A 19,435-nucleotide genomic window follows, 5' to 3' on the forward strand; every position below is an offset into this window, starting at 1 on the left:
GGCAGAAGACATTCTTCAGAGCGAGCAACAACTGGGTCAGACGTTCGGAAAACGAGACTCAATCGTGGATTGAAACTCGATAGATCCATATTATTTATGAGCTGATAATGTCTGATTTATATTGTATTTTTATTATTTATGAAGTCGACTTCAGAACATTTTCTCCTTTATTTCTCTTTCATTCTACAACTATATTTTATAATCGCATCCATGAACCTAAGGCACACACACGCCTCCAGCATTTTGTAAATAGTTCCAGATCCAGCGGAGATACGAAGTGAGCCGCGTGTTCACACCCACCGCATAGCGCGCACCACACGTGCCACCATAGCTGATTACGCCGAGCGCATACATGCGCGTCGGTTGTGAGAGTTGTTGCTGCTGTCGAAGTATGACCGGGCCGCCAGAGTCAAATTGGCACGAGTCCTGCCCTAAACCGCGATAATCGTGCGTACAAATGTGTGCCGCGGTGATGGTCGTATTGAACTGGGTCTCACAGGCGCTGTTCTCGACAGTCATCAGCTCGACTTTCTGCAGCGTGTTAGACTTGGGACCGGCGAATGAAGTTGTGCCCCAGCCGGTGACATCTACTGTGCGGTAGGTGAATAAATCCGAGCTGAAATTAAGGGATATTCGTTAGTTTAAGTGGAATATCAGGCGATACAGTATAGCAACACACGATTGTAGTAATGGCAGGCAGATCGGTCCAACACCACGTGACCATTCGATGCGTGCTATGGTGATCAGTAAAGCCAAATCGTTAACGACACTGTTAGCCGTCGAGGCATAATTGGGATGTATGACAACTTGCTGGAAGCGATGTTGTACGGCGAAAATGGATTCGGTAGCTAAATATGGAGCGATGGGAATGAAGAAAGTTAGAATTATATATACGACATTTAAATAGCAAAAGTTATTCGTATGCCTCTCCCGCTCTCTAATTCTTTAAAATCCATGATTTTCACTGATATACTCTACTCACTGCTGCTTAGGTCGTGATCTCCCACATAGGCGATGATTCTCCGCGGATCGGGTTGTACACTTATACAGTGCGCCGCCGTCATAATATGGCGATTACTCACTGAAAATTAAGATGCTTAGTGTTTAATTCTTGCAAGCACATTTCAATGTCTCACACACCTATACTGCCACCGCAGAAGATCTGCTGCGAAGAGCCGATGTCTCGTAGAGCCACCATCGAAGGATACTCGTGCTTGGTCGCTTCTTGTCCATTTGTGATGCGCGTCTGTGTGGTCCAGCCACAGTTGCAGGGCTGTCGCCGTGCATATGCCTGACAGAAGAAGCGACCCTGCTGGTTGGTGCTCAGTGAGGATGAGTAATAACCCACGGTCATGGGACGAAAATACGAATTGCGCACTATATTCGAATTGGTGCAGAAGGTCTCGCCCTCACGGAAATCCAAATCGCCATCACGGGAGATGTAGAAGTACTCCGTGCCGCATGTGTTTGGATACTACGTGTTGAATAAGGTTGAAATTATTTAATTTAAATCGAGAAGTGAGAGAATGTAGAGCACACTTACCACTTCGAAGATACAGTTCAGCACCACCACATGCGAATAGGGCGCAATTATACGAAATCGGCAATTTGTACCCGGTCTGTAGGCGCTTGGATAATTCGGGGATGTGATATTGAACACCTGCTGATTGGAAGGCAGATAATAGTCCTGTGTAATGCAACTCATTTGTGTTTTGACTGTAGTAAATTGAGCCAACAGATAAAGCACTATCAGCATAAAGTGTCGCAAATTAGCTCGAGATCCTCGAGAAAAGCGCAGCGAGACCATTTCAAGACTTATTGTACGCGACGACTGTACCGTAAGTATTAATGTCTCTTCGCTGTAGAAAGCGTTTCCCCACAAAATTTGCAAATACCCCAATTTCGCGGCTTATCTTCTGGTTCGAATATCCCCTGCCTCTTCTTAAAAAATTAAGCCTCATAGGCCTTAAGCAAATAATCACTTGCACTTCTTGTTTATACATATGTAGACTATATATATTTATTTACACGATAAATCAAATAACAACGAATAAACGTGGAAATATGGATATTACAACAACATTAACCCAGTGGTCTTACGCAGGTCGTGTAACCAGTCACTTGCCGAATCCAGTTCGTAAAGTAGGTGATGCGCGTATTCACGCCGGTGCCATACGGCTGACCGCAGGCCTGGCCAAAACTAATGCAGCCAACGAAAAACATGCGTGATAGGCGGAGGACCACCGGACCGCCCGAGTCGTACTGACAAGCATCGCGCCCTTGGCCGGAGTAGTCGGTGGTGCAGATTTGAGAGGGATAAATTGTTACATCATACCTTTCCTGACACACAGAGTTCTCCACCACCATAAGATTAGCCTTCATTAGCGAATTTGAGGTCGGACCGGCAAAGCTTTGGGTGCCCCAACCGACAACGTCCACGGTTTTGTAGGAAAAGCTCGAGGAACTGTAATAAAAAACATGTAATGGAATATTTTTAAGTTGGTATGATTGTAGTGGTGGGATCATCCTTACCCGGCTGGTGGAAGACAGATCGGTCCAACGCCGCGTTCCCATTCTATCGATATTTTGGTTACAAATACACTGATGTCATTGACGGGCGGATCGGTGGTGTAGCCTTCATGTATAATGATTCTTTCAATACCATAAGATGCCGAATAACGAGACGTGCCCACTAGGGGAATACACATTAACAAAAGAAAGGTGAAACAGAGACTCGATAAAATGCGCTGGAAATAAGGAACAGTTTACCTTCCGATATGTCTGTGAAGCCAACGTGCGCTAATACTAGAGAAGCATTACGTTGTATATCAGCACAGTGAGCGGCGGTGACTATGTGTTTATGCGAGACTACAAAGAAAGATGATTAAACAATAAACAGCCAAGACACATTATAGACTCGATCACACTCACCAATGGTGGCGCCACAGTAGATGAGCATGTCGGACAATCCCAGGTTCTGCAGTCCAACCATAAATGGGAACTCATTGGTGCCGGCTTTCTGGCCATTGGCGATTTTCGTGGACATCGACCAACCGCATTCGCATTGCTGCGGTCGCACCGTTAACGAACAAAGGAATCGGCCCGTGGATCCATAGGAGGCATATGCCAAAGTTAGCTTACGAAACATTGAAACGCGCGAAAATGTGCCCTCACCACAGAATTGTTCCGAATCGCGTAATTGGGGATCGCCTTCGGTGCTCACATAGAAATACTCAGTTGTGCATTGACCGCCGCTCTAAATGTATTAAAGACGAATGAGAACAGCATCTAGATTTGGTAATTAAACGCGTGTTTCTTACACTTGGCAAATCAATAGAACAATTGGCCTCGATGGTAGTGTCCACTGGTGCAATAATCTGATAGCGACAGGAAGTCCATGGCGGATATGTGTTGGGGTAAAACGGAGATTGTATATACGTTATACCGGGGTTTATGGTGAATGTGTTGTCGCAGCCCTCAAAGAGTGCCAAGACACACTGGTTGCCATTGAGTAGTAGAAGCAGTAGCAAGATATTGCAGATCGGTGCTGAAATAGTGACAAATGTATTTTATTTTAACTTAAAATGCCAGAGTATAATTGAACTTGGACAAAAACATGTTTTTGAGTTCAGTAAACTATTTGCTTTTCGTGTTTACTGATACACGCCGACTTTTAAATATAAATATGGTACACACACTTGAAATACAAGTAGTCTTTGAGCTCACTACATGTGAGTACACTGTCAAGCTGGTAAAATATCAACAGAACACCATAGACGATGCTAAACGAAAAATAAAAAAAACTGAAAGAGGTGAAGAGTAAAGTATAGATGAATTTTTATAGAACACGTGGAGTCGGAAATGTATGCTTAAACCATTATCAAAGGCAAAATTGGATAGATAACAATTGTTTTGATTGTTAATAACCTCTTGTTGGTTCTTCGCATCGAGAATATGTTATCAAAGATTCACGAAACGGGTAGCAGCTTGCATGTTCTTTATTTTGATCCTAGAACAATATATATTTTGTCCTTTGTGGGAGAACAGACGATAAAAGCGAATACTTCGAAGCCCTCGTTATGGTGTTGGATCGCCCTCTATCCTAAGATGTTAGGATCGGTTTCTAAGACTTTATTCACACAAAGTCTGCCTTTATAGCACTCTTAATTTCTTTTCACTATATTTTGATATTTCACTTTAGGGCTCAGATACTTTATTGATTATTGTTTTGAAGCAAAGCGTAAACACTGATCTCTTCCACACTATATTTTTCACTTACTTCGTTTATGCGACATTTTGTTCATTACCGTACCGCCGATATGATACAATTCCGACTGATCGCCTTTAATGAACGTCTAACTAACCGTAGCTCACACTGTTTTTAGATAGGTACTTCACTAAATCGCTAACTTTTACTAAGAATTGCACACACACACACACACTTATGTTCGTGTTTTTCACTTGCGACAGATTCGTCTGATAACGGCAACGCAGATAATTTGCAGATAATATAAGAGACAACGAGACAACATTAAATATTATGCAAATAGCGAGCGTATTGAGTTAAGCGCGTGAATGAAACACTTGTTTTGGTAAAAAGTCAACAAAACGGTTTGAGGAATTATAACTTTGTTGCCGCCGTTACGCGATACAGTGAGCGCTGTATGCCAATATAAATTATTTACAGTTTTTTTGTATTGTTTTATTCTTGTACTAGTTCGAAAGAGTTGCTGTTCAAAATACGAGGCTTGTTTGAGGGCGCGCAACTTGGTGGTCTGATTAACGGTCTTTCTTATTATGTTATCGGCGCTGCTTCCGCAACTTTCCGAGCCCACTCGCGGAACTGTCAACAAGTGTCAGTGTCAGTGTCGTGGAAAAGCAACGGCGCGAACTATATGCGTTGAGTTCTCGAGGTCACGCTTTCGACTGATAAATGCGGTTGGTGGGCCTTTAGGCAATCTGCTTAAACGGTCCGCGTTCGTTTGCTTTTAAATAGTCAGACACGAAGGCGAAATTCTAATTTAAATGACAATATATTTTCCGCAACCACCCGCGCAGGCTCTGTTGGTTTGTACTAATTTTCGTATTAAATTTTATGCATTTTCGTATGCGCTTAGTGACATTTTGCATTTGTACCATATTTTTATTGCTTTGTGTAATCAGTAATGTTAATTGTTGTTGCTGCAAGTCTGTTGTATGTTTGTATGTATGTCATTGTTTGTACAAATGGTTGGGTGGCACTTGGCCTAAACGCTTACCTTGTGTGGCAGAATGTACCGCTTGACAGCTGGAAATTCGTTGATAAAAAAGAAAATTATGCAATATATATGTGCGTCAGCTTGTTCGAAGCGTGTGTGCGGCATGCTTTTGAACTTGAACGACTGCAATGTGAAGGTACTGTCACACACATAAGCAATTCATGGTAATATTGCTGCAGATGTTTGGCAATAATATTTCGAAAGAAAATTGCGCTGAAGTGACAGGAACATAAATAATTGTCTGGCAATAAAAATATGGAAATTATTAGCGAAAATTAGATAATCTTTTAAGTTACGAGCCATTTTCCGCTATACTTTTAGCGCTTTCTTTGAATTATGTGCCGTTAATTACTTTTCCTAATTTATTTGTTATTGCAAAATTTTTTGCTGTCGAAGCTTTAAGCTCTTATCACTTAATTTGGCTTAAGCGGAAATTATAAATAATTGTTAATGACTTTTCAAATGAGAATACATTGGTGTTTTGCTTATAATTACTGATAGTACAAATATAGACTAAAATTTTCACTGCGGATGTGGGGAATTGAGTTAAATTTTTCAATCTGATGGAAGTTTTTTGGTCATTACAATCTTAAAAGTCTCCAACCAAAAGCATATAACATATACGAGTATATCCTGTCGTTTATCTATAGATGAAATACATAAGATCGAAGAATAGTTCTATAGAGACTTCTGGCTGGTAATTGGAATCTTATTCTGAGGCTTCGATATTAAATTGTTTGGAAAAAAGCTCTTCTCTCTCTGAGAACATCCTCTTTGCCTTTATTTGTGGCCATAAAGGTTAGGTCAAGGGGTAGATCTCTGCCTCTACAGAGAATCTCACTTAGACAACACAGACACCCAAATATTCCTTACGGATCGCCAAGACCCTTATGATTCGACGATGCGCTTGGATTGTGTTATAACGATCCTTAGTCGGCTAATGTCGATTCCAGTCAATTCACTGAGTTCGCCGAAGGAGTGCCTACTGTGGTGTTTTAATCTTACTCTGGCGAATGCTGGTTATTGAAAGCGGATGTCCTTGGATGATTTCTCTTCGGCTTCCTTTAAGCAACTTTGGAAATTAGCGTCTGGCTTGATCCCCAATCTCACTAATATCCAAAGAGTTTTCGTTTTTTCAAAGAACCGTTTTGGGTTCATCGCGTGCCAGAAAGACCTCGCTACTGCACAAGAGCTGGTTGTTGTCCACCGTTTGGCGAACTCACTTGAAGTGAGTATCTCTAGCGAAAGTTGACCACGGAATACCCACCCGCTTCCACTCCGACGTAAATGCTGCTACGGTACTGTCAGTTGCAAGCTGGTTCGCTTTGCAGTTTCCAGCGATTCCTCGGCGACCGGACACCTATGCAAGTCGAATTGCAAAGTAGTTCGAAGCCACTGATAAAGATGTTAGACGCTCCGCAGATTACTATGAGAGCCGCTTTTTGGACATGCTCCAGCTGGTTACATAGTGTGACCTTTTTGAGCGCCGTCAACCCGACGACAACTCCATAAAAAAATTTTGGCTTAACTATGGTGTCATAGAGCCAGAAAACCAGTGTTGGTAATTTTTCTAATATCTGCTCTCCTGCAGTAAAGCTACCGAAGCCTATAAAGCTAAGCAGCTATATATTATTAGAATCGAAGGAATAGATCCTTCACTATTCTAAAATGATCACATTAAGTGAGAATAAAGCAACTCTTGCTCTCTCCTCTCTCTTTTGCTGCTCAAAAATATATGCAGAGTACATTTAATACTGAAACGGCAGTTAATGGGTTAACAGCAGAACATTTGATATGTCTCATTCAGATTTATTTACGAATTCCGCTATATAATACAAACAAATATGTAAACAAACATTTTTTTTAACGCCTTACCTTATTTAAACAACAGAAAAAGATGAAAATAAAATAAAAACTCCATTATCTTAATTCCATGCTAAATTCGGCAGCTGTGTGTATAATTTGTTGTCATCATAAAATTTATCAAAATGTCAGCGGTTTAAATGTGACTAAAAAAACAAAAATTAATATAAAAAAAAGTAAAAATAAAATGAAAAAATGAGGGCAAACTTGGAGTTTAATCTGTAGTGCGTATGCACTTGATCTTTAAATAATCACTAAATCCATTCTTAACATTATCTTATCATCTCATATCAGAGGGGTTTTCGACAAATGTCGCGATCCAACATTCATCATACTCACTAACTGTTTAAGTAATAAATATATAACAATTGTAAAGATAAGGATTTTCCATGATTTTCACACATTTCACACATTTTTATTCGTCAAATTTCAAGATCACCACCGTCCCTAATCTAAAGCTTTAATTATTTGCAAATTCTAATTTAAAAGCCTCAATCTCAACAATGCCATTGATAGTAAAGAGAAAAGAGAAAACATCAAAGCAATTGCAGGAGATGGAAGCATAAAAAGGTATTAATCGCAAAATATGAAAAATTAGATTTTCAGTGATAAATTGTAGCTGTCAAGCGTTGGAAAATGAAATGCGAAGAGCGCACAAAAAACGCGCCGAAGCACACATAAAAAGCAGACGAAGCATGAAAAAGTGAAGCGGAGTTAGAAATGAAAACCATAAATACATAATAAAGGCAAAATGCAAAATGCAAAATGCGAAATGCAAAAACAATGCTGGAATGGCAAGCGAGGCCCTGATAAATGCGTTTGGAGGCGAAATTGCGCCGCCTAAAAGTAGGCAACTTTCCGTGTATGGTAAGCAATCACCACTAATACACACGCGCTGTGAGTTCGCTTCTATGTATGTGTGTGTATGCAATTACTGGCAAGTTTTTACAACCGCCCACCAGCGCCAGCCTCACCGCCGCAGCCGCAGCACTAATCACCATTTATGTAAACATTTTTTCTGCGCTTAAATTTTAGCGTTTTTTTTTCAAACTCTTGGCTGGATATGTGTGTGTGTGCCGCGTGATCGTGGTTTTTAGTAGAAATTTTTAATTACCCTCCACTGATGCTAGCGCCAATGGCAACAACAACAAGAACAATAAGCAGCAGCAACACCTACATTAGCCACAGAGGCAAAAGCTTCTAATACTAAGGCACAAGCGGGTGTCACAAGCGGTGCGGTTAGTGCTGGCAGGTGGTTGGGCGGCTGGTTTTAGTTGTTGCTGGTCACCACCGTTAGTCACAAACACACACACTCATTTCATGATTTTCTCGTTTTTGTTTTTACTTTGTGTGTGTTTATCATACAGCCAGAGTCGGCCTGTTTGGGGATGTGCTTTTGCGGTTACGCCACTCACACGCAACTCAACACACAACGTGCGCTCGCTGCTGCAATGCGCTGCATAATGTAGTAACTGTAAATGTACGAAGTGCGCGCGTGTGTGTGCCTGCCTGCCTTTCTGCCTTGTTGTTGGTGTGGTTGTTTGGCCGCACGCACACTACTGCTCCGCCAATCAGCTCAACGCACAAAAATTGTGGGCCGCAAGTGTTGTTGGCTGTGTGCCGAGGCCGACGCTGTGCTGCGCGCGGGCTGAGAGGGTCGCATTTGCTGTGCTCTCATTTGCTCTTGTCGGTGGGTATGAGTGTGATTTTGAGGTTTTTAGCTTTGCTCCTCTTTTATTTGCCTGTCTTTGTTGTTGCTGCCGCACGCACTTTGGCCGCCGGCCACGTTCGTGGGCTTCGGCTGAGGGTTGCAGGGTGTTGGCATTTTAACGCTGCTTATTTCTAGTCGTCCTCTTTTTTGGTTCGCATACTTATTTGCTTGAAATTGAGGCTGGAGGCTGACCACAGTTGAAATTAATGATTTGTAATTTAGTTTTTTATGGGTTCATCAAAAGCGTAAAACACAATTCACATTTTGCCGTAAATGCAATTTCATGCGGCACTATCGGTGGCTATGCATGTGGTGGAGTAGCTAGATTACCATGGAATTTTTTATGAATTAATTCCATTTTATTTGCTAAACTATATAGTATGTCACGACTGTAGATTATTTTTTCTCTAACATAAAATTTGAATTCAAGTCCCTAAGTATATGAAAATAGTGTAAACTAATAATATGTATAAAAGTCGATTCCAAAACAATATTTAAAAAAATCAAATTTAAGAAAAATCCTGAATTGACTTTAGTATGATATAGTCGGTAGCTTGTCGAATGCAACGTTCGATTTGACGAAGGAATATAAACCCTTCGGATAGGTACACTGTAAGTCCCTAGCTTAAGCAGCATATCAGTACCATAGGTCTGGTGATTCAATATGCTATGCAAATACAAGGTGTGTTCAAAAAATAACGGAAATTTTAATACATTCCCCTGAAGTACGGGCACAAATTCAGCTTTATACTTTGTATACTTTATCCAAAAAATGATCCTCCAGCCTCCGTATTATCTAGAGATGACTCCGTGTGCCTTTTTCCGGTTTCCAAAAATAAAGAGAACTTTATAGCGCCATCGTTTGAGACACATACGAGAAATCTCTGAAAAAGCCAAAGGCTATTCCAAGAATCGGGTTTGAGAAGTGTTCCGATGATCGGAAGAAGCGCCGGCATAAGTGCATAACATCGAATGGACAAAATTTTGAAGGCGACAACATTAATGTAGACGAATGAATAAATATTGCTCTCGAAAAACAAAAATTCCCGTTATTTTTTGAACACACCCTATATGTTCCGTATTGCACTTTTTAAGATATCTGTATACTCTTTCATTGGGAGTTTTTATTAATCATTTCATTTTAATGGAACCTGCATCTACCTAGTAGAACCAGCCCCTCTAATTATAGTTGCAGAATCCATACACTCTAATTGGCTCTTTGAAAACTCTTCCACTACAACTTAAATAAAATTGAATTTCTATGATTTTGGTAATTATCTCTGCCACAGTCAAAGATTACACACAGAACAGATTACATCCGAGCACATGCAGTGAGCAGAAAAACTTTAAAAGCAATTTAGAAAATAGAAAAGATGAACGCACAAAACGTACAAATTAAAAATGAATGCCAGGAGAAAATTGAAAAATAGTATAAAACGGTATGGACGAAGTGAAAAGCAATTTACGTTAAAAATAGACAGACAGACTTTAGGCATACAAATTGTCGCTGGCAACATGGGGCGGGACTGTAGCCCCCCAACCAAAGCATACTGCCAACAACAACTAACACTATTGTTTTACACGCCGCTGTACTTACTTGGCATACAGTTGCACGAATGCGCGCTCTTTCCAGCGCCGAGTGCGTTCTCACTTTGGCACATGCCAACTGCTGGCTCCCTGCCGCTCCCGACTGCAATGTGATTAACATAAACACACCCAAAATATATATAAACAGTTAGTGTGGCAAGCAGTACACCGCACCACACAGCCCTGGCGCGCAGCAACAAATTTCGGTTGCTTTTCGTTTAATGTTGCAGAGCAAAGCAAAAGTAGGAAGTTGCATTAGAGCGAGATGCCATTATCATTACTCATTTGGCCGCAAGCAAAAAATTTCGCAAAAAAATGAAAATTAACAAAAACAACAAGAACTATCTGTATAACAATGGAGCAATAGATGAATCAGTTTTGTAGCGCAACAGCACGCACACGGCAAAAGAAAATTAGAGAGGAATCATCTAAACCGCACACAGCAACGCTCACTCTAAGCACCTACTGCTGGACCAAATGCCTAACAGGCAGCCTGACTCCGAAAGAAAAATTAGAAAAAATCCATATATTTTTCTACACACACACACGCGCGTACTGGCCGTGTGGCAAACTCAACCCAATCAGATGCGTTGTGCGCGTTAATCAGCGCCGAGCAGGCAGGCTGCCACTGCTTGCGGATGAGCGCAAATGGGGAAATAGAAAATGTGAACTTTCTGCTTTTCTGCAAATTTTCAGCCAACAACCAACTAATGTGGTCAACACACAGCCGAACCAATGTAGCTGTGTACTCGCATGTAGGGCACATGTGTATCCCCAGCAGCAGGCAAATTGTTGTTGGAGTCTAGTTACAAGAACGCGCGGGCGCGCCTGTTTTCCACTGGGTGCCTACCAGCACCACCCAACAATAACAACAGTAAGCGCAGAGCACCCTGCAGGCCGACGCGCACACACACGAGTATACAAGCAGCGTCAAGCAAAGGCGCAGGCCGCGCTGGTACGCCAGCCCCCATCGCTGCACGGCCAGCCAACAACAACCAATCAAAAAATTTGTTTACGAATAGTAGCAAAAAAGAGAATGACAAGCGACGTAGCAGCGCTGAGAAAAATCGAAAAGTGTGGAAAAAATTCAGCGACGCCACTGACGCGGCAGCAACAGCAGTCAAAGCCGCCGCTCATGTTTGTTTTTTGCCTTTTCCGCTTTCCTGGCGGCATTCGCTCGCGTGTTGGCAGAAAAAACGAAATGAAAAAGCACGTGCTCGCTGCCTGGCATTATTGTTGCCAGTGTGCTGGTGCGGTGGGGCGGCTGGTATACAAACAGCAGCAGAGAAAACTCTTTGAGAGCGATAATGAGCGAGCGCTCAACAAGAGCATGGGCGTCGTTGCTAAAAATATGAGACACTGTTGTTGCTGCCCATAAGTTTCTGCGTTGCCATTTTTGTGTGGCGCTGAGGCCGTGTGCCTGTGCTCTCCGGCAGCAAGCGCAGCAGCAACTAACAGGTTGTGAGTGCTCGCTGTGTACTCTTTTGCCTTTTGTAGTTTGCGTGTATTTTTCTTCTCTCTGCAGTGGACCGCGCTGCTCGGGCTCCACGGCGCGTCGTACATTTTTATGCGTTTTTCGGTTGCTTGTCACATTGTACCTTTTGCCGTTTGACTTTCGTCAAGTACTTAGTGCTTTGCTGGCGCGGAAGGTCTCTGGTTTGCTGTGCGGTAATTCTGCCAGAGAATTGTAATGAGCATTTATTTAAAAAAAATTATGGGTGGAATTAAAAAAAAAATGTTTATAAAAATACATGAAATATTGTATATTGACAAATATTTAATAAAAAATTTTCTGGGTAAAGGTTTCTCTTCAATATTTTAGAGATCAGATCGGATATATGCTGTAATATCAGTAACAAAATAAAGCCATTTGAAGAATTCTGAATTTTGAGCATGAATTGTGTCTATTTTTTAACGTTAGTACGATTCTCAAGGGAATGCTAAGTCGGTTACTAAATGTAGAATAAATAATCATAAAACTTCTCTGGAGGGTTATACTTATTTTACATACACTAACAAACACAGGCAATTCGACGCATGATTAGGCGTCCAGGTCCGATCTATAAAGCTTGACCAGACGTTTTAAGTCTCAAATTATCTCTCCTTATAAGGACTTCTATTTTTAGGAAAGTGAGAATTGAGCAATACGGTACAAACGCCCAGTCTTCGTTTGAGACGGATATTTTCAACCACTTTCATTGAAGAAATCCCAAAAAATTGAACATATACTAGGTTAGAAAAACCCTTTACTTTCGTTCACATTCAGTTTTTGTAAATCATTTTGTTATTGTTGTTGCGAAGAGTGTGAGTTGACAGTCTCTGGTTTGATAGAAAACTGAGTCCGTTCCTATTGAGTAGATCTGATTGTCGTGGGAACGGTCTTTTATAATAGAGAGTCTCGATAGTTAGAGTCCGGAGGCGCTGAAGGAATGGTTATCCATTATGAAAATCACATTGCAGAACTTTTTTGACAACTTCATGGAACAATGCTGTCTTTTCGAACGGTGAAGCTGAGACGTTGGTTAAAAGTAGGTGAGTGTTGAAAAAGCACAAGTTGACAAGTCGTCAAAATTGTCATCCAACAACAAGAGGCATGATGATCTATTCCTAAATACTAGAAAAAAATGTTTGGATTGGATCTGGCTGGAAGTTGGAATAATAACTAAAAACTTTACGCATTCTTAATTGCTCAAATTCCGTTGTCTTAAACTTTGGGTCCTTAATTTTTTGCTACAACCAAAGCTGATTATTTTATTAATCGATTCGAAACTATGTTTTGTAAGACTATTAAGGTTTAAACGTGGGAATAAAAGCTTCAAGCCAGAAGAAGCCATAGAAGTTTTATTAATAATTTTGGTTGTTTATGATAACTGAATAATAATAATAATAATTTCAAAAATCTGTTGCCAACAGAAAAATTATTCATCAGTGCAAAGGACACGCACTAATAATTCAATTTATTTCAAAAAATCGAAATCAAATTAAACTCGATAATAAATTGAATTGTTGAATATTTTGTAATTATTGCAAATTTAGCACGAGAAATGACAGCCAAAATGAGCGGAAGTGCACAAGTTCAGTGCGTGCGTACATGTGTGGGTGTTGTGTCTCTAGGTGTTAGTGTCAGTGCGTGTGTTAATTAATTTGAAATTGCGGAAGTGAGGCTGCCAAACCAAATGCTCATACATATATGAGTTTACATTCGGTTAAGCTGCGAGTTGACAAGCCACAAAAATGTTTAATTTGCAAATAAAACAATTGCACAACTCAATTTGGAATTGCGTGCTCTTGCGCCGTGATTATTATACGACAAACAAATGCCGGTGATCACACTAACACATGTATATGTATATATACGAAACACGCATGTATGTATGTAGGTGCACTCCTATATGTAGGTGGGTTTGCCTTGCACTTTATTTGTTTTATTATACTCTCGCAACATGTTGCACAGAGTATTATAGTTTTGTTCACATAACGGTTGTTTGGGTCACCAAGAAATAAAAGAGTTAGACATAGGTTATATATATGTATATAAATGATCAGGATGACGAGTAGAGTTGAAATCCGGATGCCTGTCCGTCCGTCTGTCCGTGCAAGCGATAATTTGAGTAAAAATTAAAATATCTTAATGAAACTTGGAACACATAATCCTCGGCACCCTGAGGAGGTTGCTTTCGAAAATGAGCAAAATCGGTCCACTGCGACGCCACAAAATGGCGAAAACCGAAAACCTATACAGTGTCATAACTAAGCTATAAACAAAATTTGGAACATAGAATCGCATTTGGGAGGGGCACATTTAGATTTAATTTTTTTGGAAAAGTGGGCGTGACCCCGCCCCCAAATAGTTTGTTGTATATATCTTGCAAACCAATAAAGCTATATAAACCAAACTTTCTGCAGTCGTTTCTTTTAGCCGTTTCTTATACAGTCCAAAAATGAAAGAAATCGGATAATAACCACGCCCATGTCCCATACAAAGGTTAGGTTGAAAATTACTAAAAGTGCGTTAACTCGCTAACAAAAAACGTCAGAAACACAAAATTTCACAGAAATGATAGCAAAAGGAAGCTGCACTCAGATATTTTTACAAAATGGAAAATGGGCGTGGCATCGCCCACTTATGGGTCAAAAACCATATCTCAAGAACTACTCGACCGATTTCAATGAAATTCGGGTGGAATATGGGCGAAATCGGTTCACAATTACGTCTACTTCCCATATAACTCAATTGAATCCTTCTGATTCGTTCACTTTATAACACATACATATATACATTAGGAACAAATGAAGATAGCGAAATAAAACTTCACACAAATACTGTATTTGAGCTGTGACATCACTTGTGGAAAAATTGTCAAAATCGGACCATGACTTTTCAAGGCCCCTGACATCGAACATGAAGAACTCAGTGCCTAAGGGTAATTTTTGACCGAAAAGATCTCTCAGATATTTTAATGTAATTCATTCCCTCTGAATTTTTTCTTATAACAGTTTGTCTCTGTACCAAAAATGGTTAAAATCGGGTCTTAACTTCCCCCAGATCCCATATACCTAATTATAAGTAATATAAAATTAAGTGAGCGTATAGTCTTCGATATATTATATCTTGGTGGTGAAAACGAGTGAAATCGGTTTAGGAATTACCTCAGTCCCCATATACTATTTATGATGATTTTCGTTATTCTATAAAACTTTATGTCGAGTATATGGGTCGAATTGTGTTATCTTTATAAAGTTATATCAATAAATTTCGAGAGTACAAAATGTTCGGTTGCACCCGAACTTAGCCTTTCCTTACTTGTTCATTTTTATTGTTTTTGTTTTTTGTGCATCGTGTTGTTGCGGTTAATATTGCGTAACTGCGTGGTTACAATAACGTTTATCAAAAAAAATTTTATATATATATGTTTTGGAATATATCCTGTGTGGAATTGCTGAATTAGTAAAATATTATTTTGGTTCAGAATTTTATTTATTTTTCTATTATGAAACCTTTATTTTGCGAAAATTCTGTATAATTAATCATACTCATATCATAAATTGATTTAAATTAAAAATTAATTAAATTATGTTAATTATGTAAATTTATGAAGCAAAATAAATTTTTTTTAAATATAATTAAATTAAATTAAATTAATTAAATAAAAAATATATATTTTTATGGTACAGCTTGATATCCTTCCGATTACATAAATATCCTGCGTGTCCTTTCAGCATAAACAGCTAATATAACACTCCCAACTGCATTTGTATTGTGTTTCCGACACTGAACTCAGCATTCCACTTGATTATTTGTGCGTGCATTCCCATACATTCATACATATACACACATACATAGGTATCCTTGTAGGCGTTGAAGTATGTAGGTGTTGGAATTTGCAAATATGTTCACACCTAAAGTGCAACACAAGCCTCACACACTCACACAATCAGCAAACATTATTGTTGTCAACACACAACAACTATAACAGCATATCTGTTGCACGTGTAGGCCTGCAAACTGAATTGGATAATTGAAATGTTAAATAAGCCAATTAAAATGTATTTGAGCAAATATTTTGTGCGATAATGATTTTAGCGAAAATTAATTTTGCTGTCCAGCCTATTTATACATATGTATGAAAATGCTGAAATTATGTGCAACAGATGCCAGACTGATAAGATGTGCGTTAATGGCAAGTAATGTGTAATATGTAGCCTTCGACATAGCTTTCTACATAGGTATGTAGGTGTCAGCAGGAAGTTCATTGATAATTTGTGATTTATTGAATTATGGCCGAAATGCAGTTATTCATATTAAATTAAGTCACTTTTATGTTATTAACGCCATTCTGTGTCAAAACAGCTTTAATGAGCGCCATTTTGTAGGACAAAGTGTCGCCTAAAAGCCGTCTACAATAGCAGCGTTTAACTATTGTTCGCTTGTATCCATATTATTTAAGTGAAGTTTTATTACGAAAGTCAATTACAATTAATTACGTAATTCATGCGCCTGATTTGCGTGCCTGTGAAGTCAATGAGGACCAAAGGCAGTAGTATAATAACGATTAATGTTTTTGAGGAAGCATTGTTAACGGAAAGAGCTTTCTTATATTTATTGAAATAAAGTTCTAAAAATTACACTGAAGATAAAAGCTTTAACCCACATACTTTCCAGTTGAAATATTTTCCTTTCTCTCTTCCAATCTGGCCTATAAGTCCTTCCAAATCACTTTTTTATATCACCCTTTCTTAGTCTTTCCGACTTTCTTGTGGATAGCCAAGCCGCGATTAAGGCTATCCGTTGCGCCAATACAAAGTCTTAATGTGTCAGATCATGCAAAGAGGCAATTAATAGACTAGAGGGAGAAAACTCAGTTATTATTATCTGGGTACCCGGTCATATAGGTATAGAAGGAAACGAAAAGGCAAATGAGTTGGCTCGCTTAGGAGCAGCTGGGAACACATTTCCCTTAAACTGCCCCAGACCTTTCAGTTCTCTCAAGCGCTGCCTAATGCAATGGATGCTAGGGGAACATCCCAGGTCCTGGAACATGTGCAACACGAGTCGTACCACAAAGCTACTATGGGGTAGTGTTGACACTGGACAGACCAAAAAAACTTCTTACTTTAAGCAAAAGAGAATTAAGCTGTATCACAGGGGTCATCACGGGGCACCTACCTCTAGGAGGCCACCTGCAGAGACTTGGCATAGTAGAATCGGCGGAATGCAGAGCGTGCGCGGAAGATGATGAGACACTAGAGCATTATCTCTGCGAATGTCCGGCCTTCTGTCGGTTAAGAAGAGATACCTTCCAAGGCTCCCATTACTCTAATCTGAGAAAAATTGGGCTGCAGGGATGGAATAAACTCAGAAACTTCGTTAAATCGACCGAGTTGTACGGGTGACGCTTATCAGAGTACCTTCGCGGAGCACAATGGGCCTAATGCGGTCAGACTCTCTTCGCCTTTCTTTTCAACCAGCCAACCAACCAACCAAGTCTTTTCGATACACAATGTTAAAAATTGTATAATAGAATTTTTTTCTAACGAGTGACAAAAGAAAGCTCCACTCGGTTACAATTATATTTCAACCAGCCTCACTGAACTCAGAAAAATATCTTTTTGTTATTGTCAGTGGTCAATTTCCAACTCGCCTTTCTTCATAACCTCACTTTAGGACTCCTTCCACTTCAGCAGCACCGAAGTTATTTGTTCTTCCATTTCTTATTGTCCTTGCTTCGTTTGTTTCTTGTTGTCCATAAGCTTGGTTTCTCCACTGCCAGAGACAGACACTTCGCACGCACCTTACACGCATTTACCGTTAATGAAGTAATTACGTCAATTAGTTTAATTATGAATTAAAAGGCTTTCGTGCTATTTTACCACATTTTATTGACAACAACAACAACACCAAAAACAATATTAACCACATTTAGGCTAATATCAGTTCGAATTGTCCGAATTGTTTTCATTGTTAATGTCCCCACTATTGTCTTTGTGTACACATTTATTTGTGCTAATACACTTTATTGTTGTTGTTTTAATAACGCTTGAACTAAATAATGTAGTTAGTAGTGCTTGGAACAAATTACCGAAAGGTTAAACACGAGGCGACGGTGAGTTAAATTAAATACTATTATTTATTTATTTGTTTATAGTCTACTGCGGGAAGAGGGTTGCCAGATGGTGCGGGTAAAAAATAAAGGAAAATTGATAAAAATAAAACTTTATTGAAGATAAATTCTAGGCCTCACTTGGAATTAGTTTAGACTACAAATTGCTTAAAAAATTTCATAGCTGGTTAATGCGACTAAATCTGTAGTGATTTAGCATTAGACCAAATAGATTTTGACAGGTTTGTCGGACCGGGGACTTTGTAAGAGGCTACTTTTAGTAGTTATGAATTTGGAGTTTTTCTCAAGATCTTTCCTTGATAGAGAATTCTAAACTAAAAATAGAACGAATAATACTTGAATTAATTTTTCTTATCTATACTACCATTATAAAAAGGAAAGATTTGTATGTATGTTTGTAATGAATAAACTCAAAAACTACTGTGCCGATTTCAAAAATTACTTCGCCATTCGAAAAAATCACGTGACCTCGAATTGACATCACGTCGTCGGGGTGGGGTCATTGACTCACACAAATATGTAAACAAAAATATCACGTGATCTTGAAATGACCTCACGTGGTCAGGGTGGGGTCATTGACTCACACAAATATGTAAACAAAAATATCACGTGACCTTGATGTGACAGCACGTGATCTGGGCGGGTTCATTGACCTCACTCATAAGTGTAAACAAAAATATCACGTGATCTTGAAATGTCATCACGTGATCTGGGCGGTGTCATTGACCTCACTCAAAAATGTAAAAAAATATCACGTGATCTTGAAAAATCGGAAATGGGGCATCCGGAACCGGACATGGATAACGAAGTTACCGGAACCGGATATGGGGTAACGGGATATGAACGATGGAACTGGAGGTTGGGTAACCGGACATGGGTTCCCGGAATCGGAAATGGGGCATCTGAAAACGAATATGTGTAACGATATTTCCGGAACCGGAAATGTGGTGGCTGAATATTGTCACTGTCCGCATCCGTCATCCGGAAACGGAATGAGCCAACTGGAACCAGATATGGGACAACCGATGGAACCAGATATGGGAATGGTGTGCCGGAACACTCAAGAAAGTGTTTAGAAATATACAAGCTTGCTTCATAATCCGAGAGAAAGACATTGGACTCTTAAGACTAGAGATCGTAATCAAGTTTTAGCTCATTACAAATAAAATATAATTTCATGATCGAATTTTCTTCATTTTACTTTTTTAAATGAACCCACGCAAGAAACGGGAATTGCATACATATGTATGTATTATTTGGGGAATATGTATTATAACATTTGAAATGTTTGTTTAAACCCGTTCGAAGCTAGTTTTTATTTTATTTTCAGGTCTGCTAGGTTTTATATAAAACTAACGGTTCCAAAAGTCGAATATTATTTCCTCTATATCCTT

General features: G+C 39.5%; 2 protein-coding genes across 5 annotated transcripts in view; one reads left to right on the forward strand and one right to left on the reverse strand.

Annotated features, from left to right (window-relative positions):
- LOC105213350 (pneumococcal serine-rich repeat protein) overlaps nt 1-19,435 on the forward strand; it is a 289,615-nt gene that overhangs the window by 46,752 nt on the left and 223,428 nt on the right. The window lies entirely within an intron of this gene.
- LOC105213355 (uncharacterized) lies at nt 145-4,984 on the reverse strand. Its single transcript, XM_029041153.2, has 11 exons — nt 4,280-4,984; nt 3,321-3,547; nt 2,932-3,256; nt 2,770-2,868; nt 2,533-2,692; nt 2,085-2,464; nt 1,544-1,908; nt 1,141-1,474; nt 983-1,081; nt 680-848; nt 145-616 (listed from the first exon to the last, which is right to left on the reverse strand). Exons 1-11 carry the CDS (start codon nt 4,302-4,304, stop codon nt 217-219), a joined length of 2,583 nt encoding a protein of 860 aa, XP_028896986.2. The 5' UTR covers nt 4,305-4,984; the 3' UTR covers nt 145-216.

The sequence above is a fragment of the Zeugodacus cucurbitae genome, chromosome 6 (genome assembly GCF_028554725.1).
Source record: "Zeugodacus cucurbitae isolate PBARC_wt_2022May chromosome 6, idZeuCucr1.2, whole genome shotgun sequence".
In the NCBI taxonomy this organism is placed as follows: Eukaryota; Metazoa; Arthropoda; class Insecta; order Diptera; family Tephritidae; genus Zeugodacus; species Zeugodacus cucurbitae.